Source organism: Arvicola amphibius, chromosome 2 (assembly GCF_903992535.2).
Source record: "Arvicola amphibius chromosome 2, mArvAmp1.2, whole genome shotgun sequence".
Lineage (NCBI taxonomy): Eukaryota > Metazoa > Chordata > Mammalia > Rodentia > Cricetidae > Arvicola > Arvicola amphibius.
In genome coordinates, this window is record NC_052048.2 from 3,737,927 (window position 1) to 3,749,354 (window position 11,428).

Genomic DNA, 11,428 nt, shown 5'->3' on the forward strand with positions numbered 1-11,428 from the left:
GAGCTTGGCCTAATGTTTGACAGTGGGTCTCTGCCTCTGTCTCCCCGTGTTGCTGGATGAAGCCTTTCTGACGACTGCTGGGCTAGGCACCAATCTGTGAGAATAGCAGTGTCGTTAGGTATCATTACATTGACATTTTGTTTTTACTCCAGTCCCATTTGGTTCAGTCCTGGGTCTCTGGGCCGTCCTGGAGCTCCAGGCTGTGTCAGGGGAAGGCCTACTCTTGTGGCGTGGGTCTCAGGCTGTACAGTCATTGGTTGGTCACTCCCACAATCTCTGTGTTTCTGACACTTTTTTAAAATCAAATTTATCATTCTTGATTTCATCCTGTGTCTCTCAAATACAACCATATCTTTATCTTGTCTGCCATTAGCCACTTTTGAATGAAGCCCAATATTTTCTCAGCTAGCATCCCGAGGAAGAGGGTAAACTGAGAATGTGATCCACCACATTCTCACGGCACTGCTGTCTAACAGACCACATTGCTTGACTGTCCTCTCTGCTGCACTGCTGCCACTCAGCCCTGACATCTGCTGTTCTCTTGCCTGAGTGCTTCCCCTCCATGTCTGTATTTCTTCACCATCCTCTGAGAACGTCAGCAATCTTCCTATCTAAAGGAGGCTTTTCATTGGCTCAGACCAGATCAGTGCTTGCTGTTGGAGGCCCCGTGGCCCCATATAGTGTCTTCTGCAGCTAGAATGGATCAGTGCTCTCCGTTGGAGGCCCCGTGGCCCCATATAGTGTCTTCTGCAGCTAGAACGGGTCAGTGCTCGCTGTTGGAGGCCCCGTGGCCTCATATAGTGTCTTCTGCAGCTAGAACGGATCAGTGCTCGCTGTTGGAGGCCCCGTGGCCCCATATAGTGTCTTCTGCAGCTAGAACGGGTCAGTGCTCTCTGTTGGAGGCCCCGTGGCCCCATATAGTGTCTTCTGCAGCTAGAACGGGTCAGTGCTCGCTGTTGGAGGCCCCGTGGCCCCATATAGTGTCTTCTGCAGCTAGAACGGGTCAGTGCTCGCTGTTGGAGGCCCCGTGGCCCTGTATAGTGTCTTCTGCAGCTAGAACGGGTCAGTGCTCTCTGTTGGAGGCCCCGTGGCCCCATATAGTGTCTTCTGCAGCTAGAACGGGTCAGTGCTCGCTGTTGGAGCCCCGTGGCCCCGTATAGTGTCTTCTGCAGCACGTTGTCACTTCGTAGTCTCACGTTTATTTCCTCTCTGGTTGACATCTGCTCCGTGGCACTGCAGGCTCCATGAGGGCAGGGTGTGGCTCTGCCTTTGTGCACTCTCATTCCCAGAGCCTTCCTGCTGCTGTGAACAGCACACTAGGGTTTGGCTGTACATGTTAGACTGCTAACCTTCTGAGTACTGGCTGTACTTCAGCATTTATTGGGATGGGCAGGGAGAGACTGTTAAGATGTTTGAGGTCTGTAAATCCTGTGTTATTATTAGATTGCTATTAAAGCAGCAGCCTAACTTAATTAAATTAGTGAATGGAAAAATAAAATGAACCATTTGAAGGGAAATTACTGATATTGATCATAGTTTGTATCTATCCTCTAGTTGGTCTTTTTGTTTTTGTAAAGAGTGTTCTCATAGAGCTCTTCTCTCTTCCAGAGCTTAAGCTTTCTTTGAAAACGTAAATAACCGTCATTTTGAAGTTGGTGACCTCTTTAGTAAAGTTAGTGTTTTTGTGAACTTTCTGAAGGTGACACCCACTCAGGCGGCAGCAGCAGAGAAGGCCCGTTTAAGGAGACCGTGACCCTGAAGTGGTGCACACCCAGGACCAACAGCATTGGTGAGTAGACAGCCCTGGGAGAGCGGGAGCATGCCGAGCACCAGAGGTCTTTGAAGTGTGATGTTGATGTTGGTCCATGAATTTCTGTTTGAATTTTTTTTTCACTGATTAGAGACTCAATAAGCAAAAATTTTTTAACTGTAGGACATTTCATTATATTCCTTCAAATTAGTGTTTTCTTTTGTTTCAGAATTGCACTATTGCACTGGAGCATATCGCATTTCACCCGTAGATGTAAACAGTAGACCTTCTTCCTGCCTCACTAATTTTCTCCTCAACGGTAATTATCATCGTCTGATCTGTGACTGTTAGGTGGGGCTATTGGTGTCACTGTAGTCTGTTTGCCAGCTTGCTCTACACTCGCATGGTTGGGAGTAGCCTTTAGCAGCTGTGCTGGGGGTGGGAAAATGACTTTCTTCCTGACTTCTAGGCTGTTATTATATCTAAGTTTTGTCCAGAATAGTTTTAAGAATTTTTACTAAGATTTTGATCATTAAAGTCTGACTTGACCTTCTTTTGGAAGCTAGAATTGTAGACCTCCATCTTGGCCCTGAATTAAACAGTGTATGTGGGCTTCACCCTCACTGTAGCTAACTGTTTTCAGTAACTCGCCGCATGATTCCTAGCCAGACCTGAAGTTTATGGCTTGTTTGACTTATGTAATTTACATCTCAATTACTGACTTTCATCTTCTAAATTTAAAATTTTAAATCTCTTTTTGTAATAATAGTTTTGGAACTATTGATTTTAAAAATCTGTCTTTTTTGTAAGTTTTTTTTTTTCATTGTTATCTTAAATAAAGTTTGAAGCTGGCAGGAGCACACCTTTAATCCCAGCACTCAGGGAGACAGAGGCAGGAGGATCTCTGTGAGTTCAAGGCCACCCTGGTCTACAGAGTGAGTTCCAGGACAGCCAGAGATACACAGAGAAACCCTGTCTTGAACCTCCCACCCCCTAAAAAATACAGTTTGATTATCAGAATATGTAAAATCCAAATTCCCTAGCATTTGGTAAGTGAAATAGGAACTCAGAACTGTGCTAGCAAGGAAGGGGATTGAGACTGTGCCTTTCCTCAAATGCTGTGTAGCATTCAGAACCTGAGACTTTCTCGGTCTCTTAGTTTTCACCTTAAATGTCCACAAGGAGGTTTTTATGTGACCTTGAAATTGAGTAAAGCATACAAACATGCCATTAGAACTGTTTGGGAAACTAGCCATATAAGGTGCAACTGTAGAGTCTGAGAGAAGCTAACTTTTAAGGGAGTGTAGATGCACCAGCTTAGCCCTGCTGAGCTAAAATAGCTCAGCTGAAATAGGAGCCGTTTGAGTTTTGTTACCGACAGCTTGATCTTGATTCTGACAGGTCGATCTGTGTTGTTGGAACAGCCACGAAAGTCAGGTTCCAAAGTCATCAGTCACATGCTTAGCAGCCATGGAGGGGAGATTTTTTTGCATGTCCTTAGCAGCTCTCGATCCATTCTAGAAGATCCGCCTTCGATTAGTGAAGGCTGTGGAGGAAGAGTTACAGACTACCGGATTACAGTGAGACTTTTAAAAAATGTTTATTTTATGTGTGTGTTTTGCCTGTATGTATGTATGTTTGTGCACTGTGTGCATGCCTGATTCCTTTGAAGGCCAGAAGAGGGTGTTCTGTTCTCTGGAACTGGAGTTACAGGCAGTTGTTAGTCATGGAGTGGGTGCTGAGAATCTAACCTGGGCACTCTGCAAGAGCAGCCCCTGGACATCTCTCCAGCCCTGGTATAAACCTCACTATCTGGATGTTTGTTTTGAGTCATTTAGCAAGAGTTATTGTTGTATGTTAAGGTTATGGGGAACAGCGGTCTCGAAGAAGCTGGTTGTTGTTTCCATAACCAACATCACTGTGTCTTCTCTGCCTTGTGATGCATTCAGTGTCTGGGTCCTGAACACCAGAGTCAGAGAGGAGCAGACTAGTGCTTTCTTTTGCGTGTATTGATATTTCAGGGCTACTTTTTTGAGATGGTTTGGAACTTAAATGTGGATTTATGTATATATGTACACGTGATAAACTACCAACTATTATATACTTTATTTTATTAGACTTTTGGGTAATTATATTTAAGGGGCTGAAAACCAATTAGTATTCATTATAGAAAACAGAATGTAACAAACATCTAAAAAACAAACAAACAAAAAGCTGTGACTCCATCACATCAAAGACCATTGTTCAAACGCCTATCGTTTGATGCTTTGTCAGGCAGCTTTTTCATAAGCAGATCGGTCTGAAAGAAAGCGGTTAAATCATAGGAATGGAGTGGGGCGTGCTTCATTTTCATTGTGTAAGTGTTGATAGGTCTCAGTTTGGAGAGAGGGCGGGGCATGCAGCGAGGCGGGACCACTGTTAGAGAAGGGGCTGTGCTGACATCACAGGACAGAGGCCATGAGGGAAGTGACTGTCAGGTGTAACCCATGCTGCAACTCTAGACTAGTTTCTAATTGTGTCTTATCTGGTTACCATTAGGATTTTGGTGAATTTATGAGGGAAAACAGGTTAACTCCTTTTCTAGACCCCAGATATAAAATGGATGCAAGTCTAGAGATCCCGCTGGAACGTGCAAAGGACCAGTTAGAAAAGCACACCCGCTACTGGCCCATGATTATCTCACAGACCACCATTTTCAACATGCAAGCGGTGAGTCTCATTTTACTTTATTTCTGGATTAGTGTGCATTTATAAATATGTTTGTAGAAAAAAATTTAAGCATTTGTAATTGGTGCCATTTTGAGTTTGTTGCGACTGAAGAATTAGTGATTAGGACAGAAGCAGCAGTTATGGGTTCTCCTTGTGGCCGTCATTAAAGTCAGCTTGAAACCAACTTCGTCCTTAATGCTTTGATGCTTGTTTTTCAAGAAAGATTTCCTTTTTCTTTTCTTTCTTTTCTTTCATGTTTTAACCTAACAGGTCGTTCCATTAGCCAGTGTTATTGTGAAAGAGTCTTTGACAGAAGAAGACGTGTTAAACTGTCAGAAAACTATATACAACTTGGTCGATATGGAAAGGAAAAATGACCCTCTTCCTATTTCTACAGTGGGTACCAGAGGAAAGGGCCCTAAAAGGTAGTGCTGTTTTCTTTACCTCTGCGCACGTCATGTTTACTTCACAGATGTTACTTTGTAAGATCACTCTGCAGGTGTAAATTGTCAGAGGGTGTGCGTGTGTGCATGTGTAGGTGTGATGTTTACTTCACGGATGTTACTTTGTAAGATCACTCTGCAGGTGTAAATTGTCAGAGGGTGTGCGTGTGTGCATGTGTAGGTGTGATGTTTACTTCACGGATGTTACTTTGTAAGATCACTCTGCAGGTGTAAATTGTCAGAGGGTGTGTGGGTGTGCATGTGTAGGTGTGGTGGAGAACTAGGATCGTAGGCTCTGCTCCAGTGGGACTTGGAGTCCGCCATTCTCACCATGCAGTGAAGGGAAAGAAATCATCTCTGCTTCTGGTTCCTTTATCATAGCAAGTGGGGGTCAGCAGCACTGAGCATTTAGATGTTTAAACATAAGGAGCATTTCTGAGAATGCGTTTGACCTTTACTCCAGAGATGAACAGTACCGTATCATGTGGAATGAATTAGAGACCCTTGTCAGAGCCCATGTCAGCAACTCAGAGAAGCATCAAAGAGTCTTGGAGTGTCTGATGGCATGTCGGAGCAAACCCCCGGAAGAAGAAGAGCGGAAGAAGCGAGGGAGGAAGAGGGAAGACAGGGAGGACAAGTCAGAGCAAGCCGTGAAGGAGCATGGGCCTGAGAAGCCCCGGCCAGACTCAGACAGGTGACTTGTTCCCTTGGCAGGCGCCTTTGCCTGTGCTTTCCCATAGCACATCCACTCCATCCATGCCTGTCCGTTCTGTAACTGCACTGTTAGTTACAGCCTCTTTCTTTACCTATAACAGTGCAAAACTTCTAATTTTTCCTAACTAGTTTCTGATGATGATGATGATGATGATGACATTTGATGCCAATATGCTCTTTGAATATTGTAAAATTTCAAAAACATAATTTTATGTTCAGTCAGTGAGTGGTTTGCCAGGCATTTGTCACAAGATCCCATCCTAAAAGAACATTCTGCCTTATGTTAGAGACAGGCCACGCTTCAGTGATCACAGCCAGGTGTGGAAGGCGCTGTCTTACATGAGTTAGATGCAGGCTGCCCTTTGGAGCAGATGAGCATGCAGTCCTAATTCTGACATCATTCCTGAGTAGCACACTGTCTCCCCTTAGTGACCTTAAAGTTTGAATTTATAAAAACTATCAAAAGTAATAAAATGTTAAAATGTGGGCCTGCAAGATGGCCCACGGAGTAAAAGTGCTTGAGACCATACTTGACTACCTGAGTTGGCTCCCTGGGACCAACATGATGAAAGAGAGAGCTGACTCTTGCATAGTGTCCTCTCACCTTCATACATATGCCATTGTGCATGCATTGATGCATTGCCCCCCCCCCATTTTAAGTTAGCAAATATCGAAATGTATCACCTTCTACAAATCAGGCAAGACAGCTAGGTAAGTGGGTATTGGGATATGTCCCTAAAAACAGCAGAACATTTCTTAATAGGAAATTAGAAATACACACACAGCTGTGTAACAAATAGCCTCTGCTCTCACAATTACTAATTCACAGCAGATCTCTGCTCTCACGTACATGTTTCCACACCGACTACCTTCACTGCTCTGTAGGAATCACTGACAGTAGTCTGGAAACCCTGCTCATTTCTAGGTAGCTAGAGCACTTCGTTTCTCAGCAGTTTAAGAAGTGCACTTTTTCCTGCCCACTATAAGAAAAAGAAAGAACTACTTTAGCCTCAACTAACCTTCAGTACGGCCTTGTGCAAAAATGAGAAGTATTTCTCTTACTGAAGAATAAGCTTAGAGTAGGGTCTTTAATCCCAGCACTTGGGAAAAAGAGGCAAGTGGGTCTCTGTGAGTTTCAGGTCAGCTTGGTCTATGTAATGAGTTTCAGGCCAGCCAGGGCTACATAGTGAGACTTTATCTCAAGAAAAAACTTTAGAGTAAGGCTCTCCAGTTATGAAACCTGTACACATGATAATAAGATCATAATCTTCTTGTAATTTGAATAGATTTTTTCTTAATTTTTAAGATGTGAAATGTCTTCTGGGTGTTACATCATTTCTAACTTTTAGCTTAAGTTTCCCTCTGATGTGACTAATCTCTGAGCTGTTACTGCTATAAAGGGAAGTAAAGTTGTGTTGAACTCATTAAATTCTTTTATATGTCTTTTAGATTCTTTTGTAAGAGCAAATGTTTTTGAAAACTGATATACACAGATGTGTGCTCACTGGGCCATTTATAGACTTGTAAATTAAACTCGGCTTCCTTATCTGTCACTCTGCAAGGTTGAAAGGGATTTTAGAACGCGGGAAAGAGGAGTTGGCTGAAGCGGAGGTTATAAAGGACTCACCTGACTCCCCAGAGCCTCCAAACAAAAAACCCCTTGTTGAAATAGATGAGACGCCGCACATGGAAAAGTCTAAAGGTGAGGACGGCCCTGGGAGCCAGGACAGTTTTCAACAAAGTTCTTGTTTTGTGCAGTGTTACATCACACTGTGTCTATGAGAAAGCTCCTTCTGTCCAGATGTCAGACAGGAGATTCTGTTCACAGCCTTGGAACGAAAGACATTTTTCAACATTAAAAAAAGAAGAAAAGAAAAATAGTTTCACATACTCTGTAATGAATGCTTTGAAAAGAAAATTGCTTTTTGTCAAGTCTGTACTGAAGAAATTGTAAACTAGAAGCTGACGTTTGCTGTGTCCTGGAGCTGCCTGGTGCCGCTCACAGAGGCCGACTCCTCCCCGTGCCCTTCCTCGCTGCTCATCTTTCAGTCACCGCACAGGACGCTGGCTTTCTTCTGACATCTTCATTCACATGCATCATGGCGTGTTGCTCACAGTTCCCCTCCACACACTACACTGTCTTGTCCCTGCTCGCCGCTCAACAATCCCCTCTTCTCCTCAGTCACCCTCTTCCAGTCTGTGTGTGTATGTACATACACGTAAGAGTCTAGATTCCACATGTGAGAAAGAAGATCTGTGCCCTTCTTCCCTCCCAGCCTTGGTATCCAGGGAAGAATACAGGGACACCCATTTAGCAGTAAATTAAGTTGTGAGCTGACCAAACTTAAGTGAAGATATTGTTCTAAACCATACTTTTACCATAAAACCTTTAATCTTATTTACAGGCTGAGAAGCTTAATTTCTTCTCGAAGTAATTCTAGGTCTAAAAGATGGAACTTGAACTCAAGTTCCTGATGTCACTCTGGTCCTTAGTGTCCTTGAAGGTCACCTGGGCTCAGTACATGGGAAATCATCAGATTGTCTGGTGCCTTATGCCTGTGTGACTCCCGGACAGCAAGAGCAGAGCGGCCTCACTTGCTGTTAGCAGGTCATCCTGGGAGCAGGCAGGAAGGTTTGTACCTTAGTGCTCTGTCAGTAGATAGGGACACAGTGATGCTTCACTTCCCTAATCTCCTTGCAGTTGGGGAATCAGGTCGCCTTGAGGTGATCTTCTGGTGTCTGCTGTGAATAATCCTTTCATACACTGTGAAACTGTTGCTCTCATAGGTTTAATAAAGAGCTAACTGGCCACTAGCTAGGCAGGAAGAGGTTAGGTTGAGAATCGGACTGAGAGTGCACTGGGAAGAAGAGGGTAGAGTCACCATCAGATGGAGAGGAAGCAGCACATGTAGAGGATGAAGTAACGGGCATGTGGCAGCACATAAATTAAGAAATATGGATTAAAGTATGAGTTAGCCTGAGCTATTGGCCAAGCATTTATAATTAATAATAAATTTCTGTGTGGTTATTTGAAAACTGAATGATGGGAAAGAAAAGTCCACCTACTTATGGCACCCAACGTGGGGTATGTTTCTTAGAGTTTCTTATTAACATATATACTTCATATATGTTAATATATAGTTATATATTATGTATAACATATTGGGGCTGCTGTTAACAGTTTAGACTAGAATAAGCTTTGACATATAAAGAGAAGAAACAAACTGGAAAACAGAAGAGCTGCAGTCTTCTGTGCTGTAGACCATCGCTGCAGGAACTGCTCCCATTCGACTTAGATTAGTCTCAGACTCGCGAGGAGATGCCGAGAGAAGGAGATGAACTTGGCTTACTGAGAAAAGGTACCGAGTCACATGGCAGAGCATAGGTAATAAACATGGGTTAATTTAAAATGTAAGCGTTAGCTAGTAACAAGCGTGAGCTGTTGACCCAGTATTTATAATTAATAAGTTTCTATGTGGTTATTTTGGAACCAGATGGTGGGAAAGAAACCCGCCTACATCTGCTGCGTCTGCTCCTCAGGCCATTGCCAGAGTTAGAAATGGTGTGATTTAAATCAGTGCCTACTGGTAATCATACACCTCACATGTCAGCTGCACTGCTGTGGATCAGAATGAGAAATTTAGGTAATTCGCACATGCATTAAGTGTATCTGAATCATACTCACCCCCAGTTCCTGCTTCCCTCTCCACCCATATGTCCCTCTCCCACCTTCATGTCTTTCATTCTACATTAGGACCTAAACCATGTGTCTCCTGTGGTCAGCAGCCTTCCTTATACCTGTTTGATCTGCTCTGGAGAAGACAGTTGTGTGCCTGGTGAGCACACTGCCCTTGCCGCTGGTTCTTCTAAGTGCCCTGTGCATTTCTTGAAGCTCTGTTCAGCTTTCCTGGCCTGGTACAGTGCCTGAGTAGTCTAAAGTGAACAGCGGAAGTTAGGGTTAAGTTTGTTATATTTCCTTTTTTCTCTTCTTTCTTCTCTAACACCAGGGCCAGTGTCCTTATTATCCTTGTGGAGTAACAGAATCAACACTGCCAATTCCAGAAAGCACCAGGAGTTTGCTGGACGTCTGAACTCTGTCAATAACAGAGCTGAGTTATATCAACACCTTAAGGAGGAAAATGGGTTTGTGTAATTTCCTGTGGAAACTGCTTTGTTGATTGTTAGTCCTGAAATGAAAACTGCTTGCTTGTGGGCAGCAGTTTTTTTCTTTTTAACTGCTTTTATGAGCCTCTAAGGAGAAAGAGACTAACCTGTTAGATCCTTGGCGCTCATAAAAGGCCCAGTTTATTGATTGTATTACAAAGCTGTTGCTTATAGCATTATGTTTCAGCAGTTCACACACTGAATCTATGTAATGCTAGAGTATTAGAGTAGAATCAATATCAGACGTGATTATTTAATCAGTTGTTTTAAGAAGAAATCTCCTACCATTTATTGGTAAAGGAATTTCTTTTGTAGAACTCTTGGACTAAATGGAGGAGACCTCCCTTCTCTGTGCTTGGAGAAGGGAGGGTGGCATAGGGAGGGTGGCATAGGGAGGGTCTTAGGGAGGGTGGCATAGGGAGGGTCTTAGGGAGGGTGGCATAGGGAGGGCCTTAGGGGGGGCTCCCTGATCTTCACAGGCTCTGCTTTCTCTCATGTGCGCGCGCAGTGAGGAGGCTGGACTGACTGGAGGGACTGGAGGACCCCGAACTTCAATCCCTTTCTTAAAGTGCTCACATTCTCCTGGTGTGAATAGGTTAGACTTTAGTTCCAATGGGCTAAAGTAGGTAAAAGTACGGATTTTTAGTAAATGTTTTAATTTATCATCCCATTTTCCTCTTCTAAACTTTTCAGGATGGAGACAACAGAAAATGGAAAAGCCGGCCGTCAGTGAAGAGTGACTTGAGGAGCTACGTTTAGTATATTGCAAAAATATTTTGAGCAGAATTTGATATAAGTACTTTTACAACAAGATTGTATAGCCATGTTGCCTGGACTGGTTTTTACATTTTTAAAGAATTTCAACAAATTATCTTTTTTGTACTAATTCTATGATTGGCAGAGTCAAAATATATACATTTGAGATTTGTCCTCCCGAGTCACAGTTTATTTTATGGTAAAGGTGTTCCCTCTGAAAATGTTTTTTAAAAAACTTCTTAGGCATCTCTTTGCCAAATAAAACTACTAAACTATATGAAATGCAAAGTATTGGACTGTTGCTTTAGAAAAAATATATTACTCTTTCAGTTCTAACAAGAATACTCAAGTCAGAATTTAGGCTAGCTTTGTAGTATTTACTATGGGATCTGTACACATGCTGCTTTTACTGGTTGATGAATAAAGCTATTTGGGCCAATGGCTTAGCAGAGTAAAGGAAGTCCAAACAAAGATACAGAAAGAGAGTAGGCAGAGTTGAGAAGACATCATAGCTGCCAAGGAGAAAGTTGACAGAATATTACCATAAGCCACAGCCTCATGGTGATACACAGATTAATTTATGATATAAGAGCTAGCTAGGAATATGCCTGAGCCATTGGCCAAGCAGTGTTGTAATTAATAAAGTTTCTGTGTGTCCGCAGGGTGTATAGCGAGTGCTTTTCCAGGACAGACGGCTGGCTTGGTTTCATTTTTAACACTTTGCTACCCATGTAAGCCAGAATTTTCCAGTAGTTTGTGTTACTTTACATTTATCAGTTTGGTACAATACTACATTTTTTTCTGCTAATTTTTTGTTTTGTTTTGTTTTTCAAGATAGGATTACTCAACTATAGTCTAGGCTTCAGCAGCATGCAGACACAGTCCAGAATTA

General features: G+C 42.9%; 1 protein-coding gene across 5 annotated transcripts in view; it reads left to right on the plus strand.

Moving 5' to 3' along the window:
- Positions 1 to 10,813, plus strand: part of Ints13 (integrator complex subunit 13) — a 34,704-nt gene extending 23,891 nt beyond the window's left edge. For 2 of the 5 annotated variants that reach the window (XM_038320870.2, XM_038320875.2), the window contains 10 exons: positions 1,700 to 1,789; positions 1,962 to 2,069; positions 3,152 to 3,330; positions 4,289 to 4,459; positions 4,730 to 4,884; positions 5,366 to 5,596; positions 7,179 to 7,318; positions 9,624 to 9,759; positions 10,289 to 10,375; positions 10,474 to 10,813. In XM_038320870.2, coding sequence (XP_038176798.1) covers positions 1,700 to 1,789; positions 1,962 to 2,069; positions 3,152 to 3,330; positions 4,289 to 4,459; positions 4,730 to 4,884; positions 5,366 to 5,596; positions 7,179 to 7,318; positions 9,624 to 9,759; positions 10,289 to 10,375; positions 10,474 to 10,513 — 1,337 coding nt within the window. In that variant the 3' untranslated portion in view covers positions 10,514 to 10,813. The remainder of the gene's footprint in view (positions 1 to 1,699; positions 1,790 to 1,961; positions 2,070 to 3,151; positions 3,331 to 4,288; positions 4,460 to 4,729; positions 4,885 to 5,365; positions 5,597 to 7,178; positions 7,319 to 9,623; positions 9,760 to 10,288; positions 10,376 to 10,473) is intronic. The other 3 variants (XM_038320871.2, XM_038320872.2, XM_038320874.2) reach the window with 3 other exon arrangements.
- The last annotated feature ends 615 nt before the right edge of the window (positions 10,814 to 11,428 follow it).